Source organism: Ornithodoros turicata, chromosome 1 (genome assembly GCF_037126465.1).
Source record: "Ornithodoros turicata isolate Travis chromosome 1, ASM3712646v1, whole genome shotgun sequence".
Lineage (NCBI taxonomy): Eukaryota > Metazoa > Arthropoda > Arachnida > Ixodida > Argasidae > Ornithodoros > Ornithodoros turicata.
Window position 1 is genome coordinate 41,960,054 of NC_088201.1, and position 18,794 is coordinate 41,978,847.

The 18,794-nt window shown below is 45.0% G+C and overlaps 1 protein-coding gene across 4 annotated transcripts; it reads right to left on the reverse strand.

The window, feature by feature from the left end:
* Positions 1-332: 332 nt before the first annotated feature.
* On the reverse strand, positions 333-17,942 carry LOC135378095 (MOG interacting and ectopic P-granules protein 1-like). Of its 4 annotated transcripts, none has more exons than XM_064610965.1 (3): positions 17,726-17,942; positions 16,454-16,546; positions 333-3,901 (listed from the first exon to the last, which is right to left on the reverse strand). In XM_064610965.1, exons 2-3 carry the CDS (start codon positions 16,537-16,539, stop codon positions 1,420-1,422), a joined length of 2,568 nt encoding a protein of 855 aa, XP_064467035.1. In that variant the 5' UTR covers positions 16,540-16,546; positions 17,726-17,942; the 3' UTR covers positions 333-1,419. The 4 variants fall into 4 exon arrangements, with proteins under 4 accessions (XP_064467035.1, XP_064467036.1, XP_064467037.1 ...); XM_064610966.1 differs by lacking the exon at positions 17,726-17,942 and adding an exon at positions 17,509-17,703; XM_064610967.1 differs by lacking the exon at positions 17,726-17,942 and adding an exon at positions 17,277-17,358.
* Between the last annotated feature and the right edge of the window lie 852 nt (positions 17,943-18,794).

An 18,794-nucleotide genomic window follows, 5' to 3' on the forward strand; every position in this document is an offset into this window, starting at 1 on the left:
TAAGGAAATGTTACCTACAACTTTCTTCGCAGGAAAACCATGGGAAACTAAATGAAAAACTGAAATTTGTTTCGATAAAGATGTACATTTTGGACTACCAGCACATATTTTTAAAATGAAATGCTGTGGCACTCTTACTTTAGAGGTAGTCCATCCACGCCACTGGATTGCTTCGCTGCACTTGTCACAGCTCATACCCCTCTCCAGCGCTACAGGCCAACACAGTTCATCTAGTTTCTGCTGACACCCCAACCAAATATCAATACATAAGGCAGCTTTGAAACTGGTTTATCCAAGAGCTGCCTTAGCATTTTGTAGGAAAAACCTTGCCATACTTTCTTTGGGCAATTTATTGATAAACTTGACCCAAAAACAAAATGTGCTTACCAAACATATTTAGTTCTAGGTGATGAGCTTATGTAAAAAGGAAAATATAGCAGATTGGTATAAGTCATGCAAGCAGAAATTCCTGAGACGACCATTACGTCAATCTTTCGTGGTACGTGTCTCCTGGATCCCAATTCTCCATACTCACCACACAGGCTGATCAGCACACAACGAAGATTTTAATGGAATTACATATTTTAACTAAAACTGTACTCTTAAAAGCATGAGATGAAGAGAACTACCTGTCAATGCTGCTGTCAGAATGCTACAACAAATCTCATTGCTTTATCCACGTGGCAACACTTAAAAATACAAATTCTTCCCAATCTGAGACTAAACCTAAACTCTGCTTGCACTAATGCAACATCAGCTTAGGAACTTGCACACGCTCGATTTAATCCATTCCCTATTTACAAGGAATAACCGGCGCCTGTCTGAGTTTGTTCATACATCAAGTTGCATGAAAGATGTTCGTCTTGAAGATAGTCCTCACACTGCAATTAAAATCACTTCTTTTTGTGGTGGAATAGCTGCATACTAGCATAGCCCAGGTGTAGCAGCAGCAACCAATTACAGACCCAGTAGAGAAAGACGTACAGCTTCACTTTGTGTGTTTGTGAAGCATTGTATGTTCTGGTTCCTTACATGTTCTTACACTTTCTGTAGTTTAGTGACAGAACAGAATGTGCAAATAAAAAGAACAGTGAGAATGAGAACTCTATCAAGTGTGTGAAAAAGAAAGCCACAGATAATTACAGTGTTTGAATTAAACTAATGAGCTGTCCTCTATGCTAACAAGTCTTGCATTGTTCCATGCCAAACTGTGTAAAGGCCCACACCAAATACATATTTGGAATAAATTAGTTCATAGACCATGACCCCAATGCCTGACGGCACTAGAACACAACCAGTCCTCCTGATGGCAGTCTCCAAAAGCAACACATGTATTCACTGCAGGGAACTGTTTAAAATATGGGCTACCACATCATCCTTTCTAAATCACATGCAACTTGCCACGCATTTATGTGCGGGTCACTCTGCATCGACTATCTGTACACCATCACTGTCAGCTTCTGTTGAGATTTTATCATCTTTGCTGGACCTTGTACGATCACCTTTCTCATCTACATCCATGGGAGAATTTTCCTCCATGGGACCATTTCCCACCTTGCCTTTATCAGTTTCACTCTCTTCATCATCTTCCTCTTCTTCCGAACTCTCTTCCTCTCCAGAGTCTGAGGTGTGAAAGACAATCATACCGTCAAATGAGCAGAGACACCGGTCGCATTTCTCAATGTGACACACACGAACACGGCATGGCCTGATGTGCTTCTCCTTGAGGTGGGACTCCAGGTCATCCACCTCTACTTTACATGTGTTGCAGTATTCAGATGGCAAGTCTTCAACTTCTTTCTTCTCTTCTTTTGTAGAAATGGGCACTATTTTTACGGTCGATGGAACTTCCTTTGCTACAGCCTGTTCTGGTACCTTGGCAGATTTTACCACAGATTTCCCGGGCTCTACATGTTGGCGCTTGGCAGACCTGGCATCATCAGCAGATGACGATGACCGTTTCATTGCTCCACTGTGCACTGTATAGACATGAGTCTCGAACAATTTGTAGAGATTGAAGGTGGCAGTACAAACTGTGCATTTGTACGAAAGGTGTGCTGGTTTGAGCACCACACGGTGTACTTGGCTCATGTGGGCAACCAACTTGGAGGCATAAATGCGGCCACAAACTGTACAACGACCTCCATCTTGTCCAGAGTTTGCCAAGTCTTGCATGTTGGAGGTGACAAGCCCGTGCGCCCCCAAAAGATGACGTTCCAGACCCTGGTCAGTGAAGAAGCGCCACTGGCACTTCTGGCAGTTCAATGGAGGTCGGCTCGCTAGCATCTTCGGGTGGATCTTTACTTTGTGGATCCATTGCATGTGTGTGCGCAGTTGTTCCAGATCTTTGATGTAGCCATCACAAATCTCACAAATAACAAATGCTGCTCCAGATCCACTAGATTCTAGTATGACAGGCGTCCTAGGCCTCTGATTTGGTGGCGTTAAACGGGGAGGTGGTATTCCACCCCTGCCAGTTGCCACTGTCTGTGGAGTAGTTGCCCGTGCTAAGGTCACTGTAAGTTGTGGGCTGCCATTCAACAGTGGAATCATTTCAGACGAGCTGCTCAGGACTTGAAACACCTGGTTCGAAACCGGGGCTGGTTGAATCAATGCCAATCGCGGCCTACCACGGCCTCTATTCTGTGTCAAAGATGCTGCAGATGCAAGTTGCTGATAAAGGGGAGTACCCACTCCTCTGCCACTACCCACCGCAGGTGCACCATTGCGGTTTAGGGTAGTATAGCTACGCACTTGTGAGTTCTTGGTGGTGTTGCCAGACCCTGTTCCCAGAGCCAGGAAGAACTTTTCATAAGTCTTTACGTCATCCACTGTAATAGGTTTTGCTGTGACACCTGGTGGTTGGAAGTCACCAGAAGGCAGTTGGTTCATGGTATTGTTGAAGTATTTCTGGCAACGATTGATGTGAGCACTTGCTTTTGTCTTCAAGTTGGTTTCATAGGGGCAGAATGGGCATTCGTAAAACTGGGGAGGTGGCTCCATTGAGGGTAGTTTATTGTGAATGGCTTCCATGTGAAAAACAATAGCCTTAGCATCACGTGTGACAAAGCTGCAAAAGCTACACTGCAGCTCTCGCCTCGATGTAAAGTGTGGTGTGAGGAGGTGGCCCTCCAGAACTAAACTCGATTCAGTCTTAAAATCGCAGACCCTGCATGGTTTAACTTTGAATGTGAATGGTGTGTTTGCTGTTCTTGCCTGCTGGTATGCTTCAGTCAACCTCTTGTGTTCCTCTACCATTTCAGGTGTTCGAGCTGTTTTCTTCATTTCTCTCTCCTTTAACCGTACCAAGTCTTTGTTGAGGACTTCCAGTGCTCGACTAAGGCCAAGCCCAATTAAAAATTCACCAGCTGAACTGCTAAAGAAGTCTGCCACAGAATTACCTCCTTTGCCAAGAGGTGGTGGTTGCTTCTTCTCCTTTTTCTCTTTTGTGTCTTCCCTCTCTGGAAACTTATCAGGCTTCTTCACCAATAAGGGCGTGACTAAGGATGGTGCCTCAAGAAGAGCTTCAGATTCTTCCATTCGGAAATCTCCTGTCTTGGGCATTGAAACTGGCACATACTTTCCAATTTTAACGTGACCCTTCATGAAATCTGGAAGTCCAGGGGTGACACCATTTTCTTGATTTTCTATGGTGTCTTCCTCATTGGTCTCCTCTTTGACTCCTTTCACTTCATCTGCTCTAGGTTCCTCTTTTAGAGTTTCTGTTACCATATTTTCACTTTTAACTGAGGATGCCTCCGATTTTGAAGAGTTTTCGTCGGTAACTCCATTCCTTTCGGACCCTGGGTTATCGTTCTCGTTTGTGTGCGGTGGGCTGTCGTCTACTCTGCCATTCTTCCCTGCAGAGGACTCATCTTTTCCATCCACAGGTGCCATGGGACTAGAATAATAAGCAATAATATATTGAGTACACCACACACTATAGGATCAAAAACACACAGCAAGACCACTATGGTGATCAGACATCCAGAACTACAATCTTAACCCACACAGCAACCTGAGTACTGTCTGCAGTTTGGCATACGTGGAAATGTAATGATTATTTGCAATATCCGTGATTTTGCTATATTACAGCCAGGGCTTTAAACACAAACCCAGAAAAGTTGTTTTTTGTGACTGAACTTGAACTTAATCAGTCCATGATATTACCAACCAGACATGTGCACTTATTGTAATGTTTGTAATACTTCTGAGTATTTGTCTTGTGTGTTATACTACTTGAGAACATGTAGGGTTCTTCGTTTTCGGGTTCAACCCGACTTTTCACAATAGTCCCCCCCCCGAACAACTTTTCAAGAATTCAAGTAAAACCCGATATCTACCCGAAATCCTTGCGGTCCTTCAACTTATCATTCTAGGTAAACCGTCGGAAAAGTGAATAATAATATCAGCAAAAAGAGCTACTTGTGAGCTTTGTCCTCCTTTTATAATCCCATCCTGCAGGAGAAAAAACACGAGCTTTTGCGGAGCTCGGACAAGTGTTTGAATACCGCGGTCATTTGCTGCCCCGGTTCCGAGCGGAAATATAAAGATTCTTGTTTCTTGTCCCAGTGTCACAGCAGTGGCTTGTTTCATATGCCTTTCGTTTCACCGGAAAATTCCCCAACGACATATTAAACAGAGATCGTAGCGTCCGATTTCTCCCCGAGTTCTCGTGTGTAAATAGCACCCAAATCCCCCCCCACATCCGCATGGATAAAATGCGGTAAAGCTGCACACCTTGAGCACCTTCAAAACAGCTAGAGACACCACTATTGCATTCCACAAGATTACTACGGGATCCAAAAAAGTTGCCTCTGTAGGACACCTCTGACAGGCATGGTAGCAACTTTTGTTGGAAACAGATGTAATCCCGTGTTGTTGTTGTTCATAAAACTTAGTTATTCCTATACATCATTTAGGAGGAACTGTATTTGATATCTGCTATAGCTCAACAGTGACATCAAAGAGAGCCCTAGTATTAAAGGAGCCTGGAAGCGTATAGAGGAGTACAAATTCAGCTGTGGAACTGACCAGAAGCTGCCTGTACCAGCTCTTGGAGCAGGAAAAATCTGGTTATGTAGCAGCTTTTACAGTCCACGGAGCAGAGTGCACTGAACTTCCTTGCAGATGATGGAAGTGCTGTTCTACATCACAAACTTGTTGGCATAAGATTGTGTAAAGCACTAGCTTCATACGCTATCACGCAACTAAATAGCAAACGTTCCAAACACACACCCCATCATTTATTTCGAGAAAAGACAAAGCACTACATTCCTTACAGTTTCTCAGGGCTGCAAAGTTTGAAAGAGTTGGAACGTGTTTTTTAAATGCACGTTAGCACCGCAAAGCAACTGTGGCTATGAGCAGCGTACAGATGTGGACAAACGGACAGAGGACAGCAGGAAGGAGTGAAGAACTGGGGGGCCTTTTCTTCAACTGCCTTTCACAGCCCGTGCCGTGATTCGAACCAGAGTCACCTCCCTGTCTCGACGTGGAAGAGAGTAAATGCGTGAGGAACATGCTGGACCCGTTGCATTTCGAATATGGTGACAACGAAGACAGATTTACAGGCGTGAAATTGTGATATTACGTACGTGAAATCGTAAGCACTCATGGGACTCGCGAATTGGGATACATATTTGCACAAATAGTATTAGTGCAGTGCACAATTATGGTGCGCAAGAGAGCTCTCAATTTCACGGGTTAGAAAAGCTGCTTCGCTCGGCTGGTAGTCTGTGACGTCACGTCTTCCGCTCAACGGTGAGGTGCTTGCCTTCTTAGTTTCTTTTGCTGTTGCATTTGATGCTACCTGACTCGCGACTGACACAGAGCAGACGACTGGTCGCCTTCTTCCCTCACCGTAGGAGACGAGTCTCGGCAGCCAATAAAAGTGCTCGATGATCTGACGTCACAACATGCCAGAAGAAGCTGGGGGGAGATAGCTACTGCTGCTGCGCACACTCCTATAAACTAATTTTCTCAGGAGATGAACGCTTCCGAGAGCAATATTTTACGTGATAGTTCCTGAAGGTAGTATGTTCATATCATGCGGTAAAAAATATGTTCGAGGTGCTTTCCATGCTCCGTTAATGGCGAATTCCACTGGTCGTTGCAGTGTAGAAAATCTTACACTGGCTTGAGTATGCACGCCACACTTGCGCTTGAGTATGCGTCTTCAGTACAACATGAGTCGCGTTTCATTGGTCCTTCTGTGTGCTGTTCCTTCGTTTCTACTCACTCTACACTGCGCTGCACAAAAAAGACCAGCAGAATTTCCCACAAGTCTAACAACATATTACAGAAAGTCTTGGAGGAACAGCAAGTTGGAGAAGTGTACGATGACTTTCACTGCAAGGCTGCAGCCGTGGAAATCCGAATGCCTTTGTTTGATGCTGGTACGAAAAACATCACAGATTGTCCGATTGTCCTCAGACATGATGGTAAGTGCGATACAAATAACCTTGAGGAAAGAAGCTGAAGGAATAATTTAGGGACATACAGCATAGACGAGCAGCACAATTGAAACTACAGATTCGATATATGTCAAAGTAATTCAGGATATCATGAAATCTTCTTTGGGCATCTAGCTCTCTACTCTGAGAGGAATCCATAGCGTCATCATGTACTACACCAGTCATCATGTACTTTTACAACTTTAATGAGAAGATGGATGTTCTAAGGGAGTGCTTCAAATGAAAAGGCTCAAACATACTGAGCTCGAAAGTAAACTTAAAGCAGCAAGAAAGACTAATCATACTCTCGCAATGTTGCGTTCTGTGCCTACTAATTTGTGGCATCACCATCCAATAAAATGAATTTAATTAAAATCTTTCAACCCATCCCTCTGCCATAACTAAAATTTTTATCTTGTACGCTGGCAAAGTTATCTCCATCAACAGCAGTTACCACCCACAATTTTTTCATGACTTGCATGGCACACCTGACTTAAGAATGACAAGCATCCCTGAGATCTGCTTAGTCACATAGTATACGTTAGATTAGATTAGACAAATAAAATACATGTGTGTACAGGTAGTGACATAACGGGCATAATACGGACAGTGACGTAGTGGGGGTAATATGGCATAGTGAGGAGGGGAGGAGCTTAGAATAGCACACATCGTTTACTATATTTCAACTATTCCAATGAAGCCCTGATTACAAAGCACAAGTATACTTAACGACTGATGGAAAAAACAAACTAAGTAGATGCCAAGTCAAAAGCCACCGAGAAGAATGTGCCCTCCGGGAAACATTTCTGGCTCAAAAACGAAAGAATGAACCAGAACAATCTTCCTCATTTCCACCAGAACATTTCCTCAGAGCTGAACATATGGACAAGAGACTGCGGGTGAGGCAGACAGAACCCCCTTTGTCCCTATTGCTGGGCCTAAAGAAAGGCTACCTACACTGAGTCTACACCAGCTATCTACAGACCGCCTGGCCTAGAGTGCAAAAGCACAACAGCAATGCAGAAAGAAGTTAGTCCATTAACTGGGAAGAGATTAGGAGTTAAGAGAGACTACGTTTGTACAATGAGTATCTTACACATCTTGCCCGCCGTAATCAGTTGCATGAGAATGAGTCATTCTCTCACTGACAGGAATGGTAGTAAACAACTGCCTTGATTGTTTTAGCTCTCTCTGACTGATACTTCAGAAAAGTTCCCTACAATTTTTAAGAAGCTTTCTCATACGAAAACTGGCTATTACGGCATATAACTAGAGGCGAGCGCTGGTGCAGGTGTACCCGCGGTTACGGCAGATACCCACGCGATTTTGCAGGTAGAAATTCAGTGTCGAAGCTGGTAAAATACGGGTGTACCCACAATGCATCAGCAGGTAGTGAGAGTAAACCCGCATCACCCGCAGTCCCACACCCACTAAACTAACCTTTTGCAACCCTAACTTACTGATTAATTGTGGCATTCTCCCGTTTTCACTGAAAAAAATACTCACAAAAGTAAACTTTTTTGCATATCCCATGGGCATTTGACCTTTCACCAGAGCACCTTTAGCTTTTAGCAACTCAAATAGCTGGGTGATTCCACGTGAGATCAGGCAGGTTGGTCCCGACGACCTCCCGGATTTTTTTTATACGCAATATATGTTGAAGCCTAGCTTATGGAAAGCATTCCAGGACAAAAATAAATCGATTATTTGGGGAGTCTGCGCAAAAAATAATTACGTGAAACCGCAATTTTGCACAGTGGTATTTCCATCAACATTTGGACGTTGTATCTCTGGGGCCATGAGGCGCAGGGGGAAACTATTTTTGTCACAGAATATATAGGTTGTCGTTAGTTGGCCACGTATTTTCTACGGTCGCAGCTGTGACAGATAATTTCCTAAAAATTCTCGAAGTCACTCCATTTGCAGATTTTTCTGCTTTTTAGATGCCTCAGTGCTCGTCTCTATGTTACCGATACATAGTGAATGTGGTATCATAATGTTCGTCATTACAACCTCTTTCTACTCATATCAAGAATGTAACAGGTTGTTCGACGACAAAGCTCTCAGTGGCGAATTGCTTAACCATGGTTCAGCGAAACTGTCAACTTTGGACATCAGTTTCAGGTATCCGCCCACTCAGTACGTTGTTCATACTGCTTACAGACATTGTTCCACGTGTCCTGAAAAAACCAGTTTTTTGTGGATCAGAGAAGGGCAAAGCACAGCCAGCAACCTTAGAATCACCCCTACCTCACCAGTTGTATGCCCATAGGGACAGCGCATGCAGATGCGGCTTATCACTTTGTAGCATGGGGCAATCTTTCGAATTCACTGCAGGGTCTCTTTATGTGGCCGAGTATAACATGATGTGGCTTGCACATGCTTATATAGTTGTTGCACAGGGGAAGGTAAACAGTTTCCAGAACAATTTATTGAGCTTTTAACACACCTGGTAGGTAAACGAAAACGCAGACAATGCCCAACACTGACGTGCGTGGAAAAGCACGCACGTCAGTGTTGGGCATCGTCTGCATTTTCGTTTACCTACCAGCAGGGAATGGTAACGGTAACGGAAACGCGCACCACCGTCCTTCGTTACCGGAAACAGAAACAGAAAGGAAAATTACCATCCGGTATCGAATTTGGGTAATGGCTAATCCTGTTGTGCGATGACATTTAAGTGACTTTTCATTTGATTTTTGTATTTTGGTGACTCCATTCCCTGTAATGCTCTAGACACTATACAAAAGCATGGAAACAAAGCTCAATATTGGACCTCGAGGGTGCGACCCTTGCTTACCCCGTTCCAGTCCTCATAACTCCATGACATCAACACATCACTGTATCCACCATAGCACGAGGATGACAGCCTAGGACTTTGTCATTCATTTTTCCTTCTTTTTTATTTCACCGTGGCCATGGCAGTATTATTTATTACTGAGAGCATCCGCTTATGAATGCAACATTGGAGGAAAGTCAAGCACATCTTGAGTATATAAGCATGTGCAAGCCACATCATGTTATACTCTGCCACATAAAGGGACCCTGCAGTGAATTCGAAAGATTGCCCCATGCTACAAAGTGATAAGCCGCATCCGCACGCTCTGTCCCTATGGGCATACAACTGGTGTGGTAGGGGTGATTCTAAGGTTGCTGGCTGTGCTTTGCCCTTCTCTGACAAAAAAAATTTGATGTTTTTTTCAGGACACGTGGAACAATGTCTGTAAGCAATATGAACAACGTACTGAGTGGGCGGATTAGAGCCCTGCACAGGCACGGGCCGCCGACCCAGCCGGGCTTGTTATTGGCTGTGCGCTCCGGGCCGGGCCGACAAAACACGCCAGCACCGCGGGCCGGGCCCCGGGCCGACAAATATGTTCCCGAGAGTCAGGCCCAGCCAGGCCACGCAGCTAATTCCACACATGCCTTAGTTCATATCATCATGCGCTTGCGTCATTCCTGTGCATATTTTGCAAAGACAAGCAAAGGATACTGCATTATGCATATGATTCGACCCTCTAGAACATTCTCCAAGCCACTTTACATTGCTCCTCACTCCTCACGTATTTCACAATCACTTTGGCAAAGCTTGGTGAGAGGGGTAGGGACTGGGAGAAGCAGTTTGTCGACAGCATGCTCTACATCCGCAAAATCTTGACAGTGTAACGATAACGCCCATGCCCGCGTGCGTTCTGGATTTAATGTGGTCTCGTGCGGTTACGGTGTTAAACTGCTATCATTTGTATGTTTGTCTTCTTTCCTTATAAATTTACTTATAAATTTGTTTGATAATCGCCAGAAACGCGTACGTCGCGGCTGGAAATACTAGGCCGGGATCTACTCGCCGGGTCGGGCCGAATCTATTTGCTTAGACGCCGGGCTCTAGTCGCTGGGTCACCAAGCCGGGCCGGGCCGCATAAAAATATGAAGGTCCGGGCCCGGGTCGGGCCATTTTTCGATGCGCCCAGGCCTGGTCGGGCCCGGAAGAGTCGGCCCGTGCAGGGCTCTAGGGCGGATACCTGAAATGGACGTCCAAAGTTGAGTTTAGCTGAACCATGGTTAAGCGATTCACCCAAGAGCTTTGTCGTCGAACAACCTGTTTCTTGATACGAGTAGAAAGAGGTTATAATGACAAACATTATGATACCATTCACTATGTATTGGTAACATAGAGACGAGCACTGAGGCATCTAAAAAGCAGGAAAATCTGCAGATGGAGTGACTTTGAGAATTTTTAGGGAATTATCTGTCACAGCGGCGACCGTAGAAAGTACGCGGCCAACTAACGACAGCCTATATACAGTCAACCCTCGATTTATGAACACCCTCGGTTCCCCGAAAAATCGTTCATAAATCGAGGGATTCATAAATCGAAAATTCAGTTAGCTGAGTACTATCGAGCAAATGCAACAGTATTTCCGAGTTGGGATTGTGTTTATAATGCCATATATTGTGTAATTTTGCTTTTGACCATGCCTTCTGCTGTATCAATCTCACAAAGAACAGACGTTAGCGCATTCACACTCTGTTTATTATGCAATACTAAATTGTTTAATTTTGCTTTGGACCATGCCTTCCGCTGTGTCAATCTTGGAAATAAGAGATGTCACCACATTCGCACTGGACTGGTCTCGGATTTCCTCCGGGATTTTTAACCTCCGTTTATTAATCTCCGGGTGACAGCGACCACCTCATTCATCAACTGAGGTCAGGAACACTTGGTCGCACCTTGTGCGACCCCGGAAAACCCGTTTGTTGTTCGGATTTCGAGGGGTTAAGAACCGAGGGTGCAATACCTGGAAAATGTTTTGTCCGTTCAGGCGTCATTCATAAGACCACGGAATTATCCCTTTGAAGGTTTCTGTTGACCTCGGAACGATCCGTTCATAAATTGAGGGCAAAAACGCTGGGCAACTCCTAGTTGGTTCCCAGAAATTCTGTTCATTATTCGAATATCGAGGTTCATAAAACGAGGGAAAAATGAACGGAAAAAGTCTGGTTCCCCGTGCTCGTGTTCATAAAACGAGGGAATTCATAAATCGAAGGTTCATAAATCGAGGGTTGACTGTATTCTGTGACAAAAATATTTTCCCCCTGCGCCTGATGGCCCCAGATATACAACGTCCAAAAGTTGATGAAAATACCACTGCGCAAAACTGCCGTATCACGTAATTATTTTTTGCGCAAACTCCCCAAATAATTTTCAATTTATTTTTGCCCTGGAATGCTTTCCATAAGCTAGGCTTCAACATATATTGCGTATAAAAAAATCCGGGAGGTCGTCGGGACCAACCTGCCAGATCTCACGTGGAATCACCCAGCTGACAAGTGTGACATCACGCACGCCTTTGTGGAAATTCCTCTCTTTTCTTTCAACTGAACTCCACTAGCTGTTACCATGCCAGCCGTTTTCCCACACAGACTCTAGAAACAGAAGAAACTTGACCGCATGACATGCTCAGAACAAACCGTCATTGTGGATGATATCGTTTTCTTTTATGATTCATTTCGCAGTTTGCGAGTAGGAATCCAGTGACGCTGCGGATTGCTGGTAAAATGCGGGTCGACCCACACTGCACTCCACGGATACGGCGGGTATGCCTGCATCACGCGCTGCGGGTGGCACATCTGTGGGTGCAGGTACAAATTTACTTGCTCGCACTCTGATACGTATAACAGCATACCTTTTTCCGCAAAAGACAAGGAAAGGCTGATATTTCAATGTATTATTCTGGTGTGCCCATTAGAAGAAGACTTCGGACTAAAATATTGGCATCTCCACGCGAGAAGCTATCCCTCTACTGGAGTAAAGTAGAGAGAGATAAAACGTGCGCACTGCACTTGAAGCGATCCTTTTTTCTGGATCTGTGCAGGGAACATTACCGTATTACCACATTTTTCTCTGCATGCCGGAATAAAACCAGGATGACCTGCATACCGGAAAAACCTATATTTCCCGGCATGCTGATATACATACGCGACCAGAGGTGAGAGGTCCACCTCCCAAACTCCAACACACCAAGAAATGTGCAGTAATACAGTATGCAAACATGTGAACACTTGCTCACAAAAGGCACTCGCCTGGATGTGTACCTGCTAGCTTTCTATGAACAATGACATTCCAACCATATGGAGCCAATTCTGCGTTGCAAACCCAAACTAGATGACCGCCGACTTGAGCTATCAAAACAGACTATTAGTAGATATAAACTTAACTATATTTTTACCTACACTACTATAAGTTGTAGCACAGAAAGGAAGTCACACTGTAACATACGAAATATGTAAGAGGGGCTCGATGCTTTTCATTATTCCATACCGCGCAATAAATCCATCGTTTCCCCCGTGATTCGTCATGAGCTCCTGCGTGATGGCCAATCGCGAGGTTTCTTTGAAATCCTGGCCTACTTTTTCGTTTTTTCACGTGCCCCCGTGTGACGTTTAGAGTGCGCCAACTTAAAAATAACGGTATAATGAACTGTATGTTCGGTTCAACGGCGGGCCCCAGGTCTAGTTCGTGGCCTACAGATGTAGACAGAGAACAGCAGGAAGGGGCGGGAGAAGGGGGTTAGTATGCGTCCTGGGCTGACTTCAGGGGAAACTGCCCACATTCGTCTGGAAAGTCTGCCGGAAAACCTCAGACAGCACAGCCGGTGCCAGGATTTGGACCCGCGTAATTTCCCAGTCTCGGCTTGGAAGGTGATCATCCTAACCACTATGCCACGCGAGCTGGTCCACTTGCAACGAGATCATCTGCATGACACAACATTCTTCTAGCATTTTCAACATCATCCTTTAGTTTTTGCTCCGTATTTTTCTTATTCGTACCAATTCATGGGAAAGAATAAGGATAAAAGTGCATTTTAAAGATAAAAGCCCAGCTAGTGATGATACCGTTGCAGTTGAATTTGTTTTCAGATATCGACGAAAAACGAGCTAGCGAATGATCTTTTGCACAAGTCTCAAATAATATGACTATAAACGTGACCTACGTCCACGTATACACTTCTACACCACAACATGTGCTTTTAAACTTAATCAGTCCCAACAAAAGACTCTTCCGTACTAAATTCTTTTGTGCAACAAGGTTCAAATATTAAATAGCTGCAAGTCCTCGAAAGTAAGTCCGGCATGCCAGCCAAGTCAACGAGCCGGTGTCAACAGAAAGCGTGACCGAGAAACACATGACGCGTGTTCATCAAGGAGACTGTCTCCAGCCTTGTTCGGCTGTAGTGTGAGCCACAGTCATGTTACAACAAAGAAATCGATGAACTGGTTACCCGTTAGCTTCGACAACGCTATAGCTTAAGCCATGTAAGTTCCACAATACGTGTTTGTCCGCACCCACGGCGTAACACCACAAGCACAACCGCAACCATGTGACCGCAACGGACTCGGATGGGATCAGTTAGATGGCAGAGTATGGCTTCAGCTGCCTGTATTGTTTACCAGGGTAGTTGTGTCAGCCCGCTGTCATAAATAAGCCAATACAACCAAATACTTTTTTCTTGCACTTTCGCCGTTCAAAATGAGGAGAAAAATCGAAATAGGCACACGATGTCGCAGAAAGTTCAACATTTCGGCTTTTTGTAGCAGGATGTAGCACGCGCAAAAATGCGCAATCAGCGCAGCGATCGCACCCCTGCTAACGTCAAAATGCTAGCTACAGAGCTGCCTATTAGGACACCGAATTTCACAGCAAAGTTAAGTAAAACAGTATCTACATGAAGCTTCATTTGTAATATCAATATCTCATTCGCCTTCGGCAGCTACATGGAACATGATGCAGACCACTGCAGTTGCCATTTTAAACTTTCACTTTTTTTAACAGGAGTGACGGTCACTGATTGCGAAAGCCGAGCATGACAACTCGCATTTATCAATAAGCAGAGTGAGCGACAACGTAGAGAGTGACTCACGACTAGACTTGATTTTATGAATGAGCACCGTTTAGGGGCTCAAAACGAGATAACGAAGCTCGATGAAGAGAACACACGCTGCCAACAGTGAGCAGCCATCATCTGGTCTCTCTTCACCCTCACCTAATCTCCCAATGACATCAGCTCAACTCTCCTGACATAAGCTTTACGCTCTTGGCAATCTTAGGATCACCTGGATGAAACGGCAAACGAGGATCTGAGCTGGAGACAAATGCGCACGAGCGACTGTGAGCACACAGAGCCGAGCCGCAGATGAGTGAACAGACAAAGAGCTTAGTGGGGAGTGAGTGAGTACGAATGAGTAAATAAGAAGCTGGGAAGGAGATGAGTGAGGTTGAGCAAACGTAAGTCGCATGAGCCAACATCTGCTGGACTGCAGTCATATGCACTTTAACTACTGTGTTTTAGGTGGCTTTAATACGACCACAACCTACCAGAAAATATTTTTCATTATTTCTTTTAAAGAGCTCGGTTGCTCGAGAGGAAATACAAAAGTAAGTACAATAGTGCTAATGTCATCAGGGGAGATACCAAAAACTTCCGATAAGAAATGGCGATACATGTACCACTGTGCAAGCTTACTTTTTCCTTTCCTAGTATAACAACTGCAAAGGTGGTGCTATGCAATGACTTGCACCATCATTGGGGTGATATAGAATGAGGGTATGGTTGGTCAGATCCTTTAACCTCACCCCAATAATGGTAAACCGAAGAGGATCTCCAGTGCTTAGCATTAGATGGCACCACCCTTCACCAGTGCTTCTTAAGTTACTTGAAAAAGTAACTTGTGTGAAAAATGTTGTGGCACTTCACTAGGATTGAATGAAACAGACATACCAAGCAACCATACATACTGATGGGATCCTGCAATATGCAGCAAGGAGGGCAAAAGCGTTGTACAAAATCTCACCCAAGTGGAGGCAGATCCAGGATTTTTCTTTTCTTTTTTTTTTTTTGGGGGGGGGGGGGGGGGGGGGTAGTGGACAGCATGCTACATGCTCTCCTTAAGGTCAATGGGAGTTTTCCACATTCGCGTCTTATAGCAGCTCGAACCACCCTCGGTGCACGCCAAAGCTAATCCGTGTGGGTAGCACAGGGGATAAAAACTGGTATTACAGTGGGGCCGCCGCCGAGCTCGTGCGGTGTCCCCACTCCTGTCGACTCTCATCAGCCTCATCAAGCGCCATCTATTGAATACGAAGACAACCTTGTCCGGCAACCCCAGGGGCACTGGGACCACAACACATGCGCATAAGCAGCTGTAAAAGAGGTCCATTGAAACATATGTGATGACTGAGGCGAGTGTCAGGACGTACGGTTAATGTGGTAACCCCAGTTGTGTTCGCCGTGTAACTGCAGCAAACCGTAGTTACGCGTAAACTTAGTTAGCTTAACTGCGGTTAACGCTGCTCGTGTGACAAGGATATTATAGTTAGTGACAACTTAAGTTCTACAATTGCGACAGCCCACTCATCCGTGGAAGGCTCCTGCGATTGGCTACCAGCCTTTGCACGACGCCCCCGCTTCGCGATGTAGAGCCAGCCTCCTGTCGCTCTCTCTCCCCCAGTCCCCACTTGGCCGTGCCACCCCAAGCAGCAAAAGGTACTGAAAGTCGGGTGCAATAGGGGTGGACGGGTAGGTGGAAGGCCTTGAACAGACTCGTGAAACTAAAGAACATTGATAAGACACATACCGTCCACCCCTATTGCACTCGACTTTCTGTACATTGTGCTGCTTGGGACACTACATTCGTGTGCGCGCAGAGCGATTCTTGTGTGGGGGCGGGGTCACGTGTATGACTTATGTTGTCACAGACTACAGAGTAGCAAGTTATGCTGACACTATGCTTTGCAAGATTATGAAGGCGATACAGATACCTGTATCTATGTGACGTCCTTCATATTAGAGACTATAGCAGGAAATTAGGCAATAAAAATGGCTATAATATTGTCAACTATGAGCCACTAAACTCAAGAGTTTTAGTAGCACATAGCTCACATCAGTTGTGTCTGCAGATATATGTTTTAAGAAATAACCGTGTGCAGCAGAATATCGTACCTCGGTTGATTGCTATCTTCTGAACCAGATGCACTTTCAGGCTTGCCCTTAGGTTTTCTCCTAGTGAACACCATGTTTGTCACCATTCATGCTCTGTAAGAAGAATTAGTCGTGTTTATGCATCACACAAGCATGAGAAGTGGACAGTACCTTGCTCAGTACTAAAAGTGGATGGTAATAGCATGCCATCTAACATCACCACCAGTTATGAATGCTACAATCAGCAGCAACTGTTGCAAACATATCTTCTGTTTTGTGGCTTTCAAAAACAAGGATGCTACACACACATGCAAACAAAAGGAGCTTTTCTAGAAGCTGTTTTTTGAGCGGATGTTTACAATTTTACACAAGCAGTGAATACACGTACACGAAAAGTACACGGATAGCACTGTTTCAGCATGTGCTCTACCGATTAGCTTTAGTGATATTTGTGGCGTATAATACTATTTTATGCTATCGGTATGTGTGTCGAATCTCATTTAAAATAGAAAACTGCTGAATTGAGGGTCATCGTCATTCAGTCAAATTGCTCACCCCACATCTTTCTACTCACGAAAGGCATGGTATGCAACTTTCGGCGACGAACAAAGGTAATCGTCGCCTCGTGTGCTTTCAGCACGTTAGCCCGCTTGCATGACGGTAACAAAAATATTTGCTACGTTGATAAATGTAATGTAATGTATTGTGAAGTATGTAGGAGAACAATTGGTATTTCAATACAACGGAGCCGGTATTTTGGGATTTTGGCGGGCAAATCACGGAAGTGGCGTCAACTGGCTACGAAGAAGGCATCAAAAGAACATCGATGAAGGCGTCAATATACCCGCAAGAAACGAAGCAACATCAGCTGAAATGTTCACAATTGTAGTCTGAACAACATCACAGGAACACAAGGGTACCAATATCCGTTTTTATCCAAAACAGCTCGTAAGAGGGCGTACGATTAAAGCATCACAGCCGCAAACCTCGTTCGGCGAAGACAGACAACACGAAACACTTGTATGTAAAATCAGAGCACATACATTCAAGGCTTGTATAACAATATACAACCTTACCTTTCTGAAAAGCAGCTCACTAAATGTCCCAAACACCAAAGGATACGCCAAACGTCATCCGAACCGAAAACACGCTGGCTAGGCCTAATCTCTATTGAATGCCGCTGCCAAGTATCGAATCGGGTAAGATTAACAGTGTTGCCTAAAACTCCGCAGCACAACGTGCAACTTGATGCCCGCGTTATAAACAAACGCTTATTAACCATTCAGCACTCACATTTACGTGATATTCCAAGCTCAAAGTACAGGTCGTTGGTTCAGCTCAGATGAAGGCTCCTGCGTACGCGACCAACTGAATACCACCAATATGGCGCCGGTAGGTCACGTGACGTGGCAAGTTAATTTGCGCTTATTTTGACTTATTTCACAGTAGTGCCTTTCATGAGCTGTGGTGAACAGCACTGAAGAAGAATTCGCGTTGTATCGCCGCTTCAGGTTGACAGGGTAGTGGCTTTGGGCCGTGCTATCAGTATTCACACGTCCACCCCTCGGTACTGGAATAAGTGGACTCGTCCAATGGCGAGGAACCTTCCTCGATGGAAGGCCCTGCTACTTCCGGAACCCCTGAGAGCGGGCGTGGGCCGAGTTTCTTCTCTTGTTACTAGTAATTTTTTTCCCGCGCTGTAGGGCCACGGGACAACTACGGCGCTCGTCTGCGGACCATGGCCTTCAAGTCTTCTAGTTCGGGGTCATTGTCATTGATACTGTCTCCTGTGGCCAGGAGTTCTTTGGGCGATGTAGCTATGGGCTTCTGTCAGCTGCTGTGCGGGCAAAGTTGGGATGTGGGAAACTGAAAGTTATGCTGAAGAGTTGAAAATGGTAGCTACTTGACAGGGAACGCTTTCTCCTGGTGGACGGAACCACGGCACCGGATCTCCTTTATGTTCCGTGGAGCTTGATGACAGCAACCTGCCCTTGGCTTCGGTCGGCTAATTGCAATTTTCTTCACTGTCATAATTTTCAAGCATTAACTCTGCAGAAGCCTGTGCTGCGCGATATGTAGCCTTTTTGTTTGGTCGGTTTGCTTTCTTTTCCCATTTCGTTTGTGTTTGAGGGCAGTTCATGTACAACGTAGAAAAAGTTCATCGTTCTTGACAATATTGGCCGTCATCTTGTGGCATATCTCTTCATGGTGTTTGAAGTAGTTATGGGCTGTATCAATGAACCTTTTTCTGGTCTATGTGCTTGCTTGCAAAACCAACCTCTGAGATGCGTCAACAGGCCAGTGGCGTATGGTCTGCATTCTCCTCATCGCATTAGACACTGCATTAGCGATATTGTGCTTT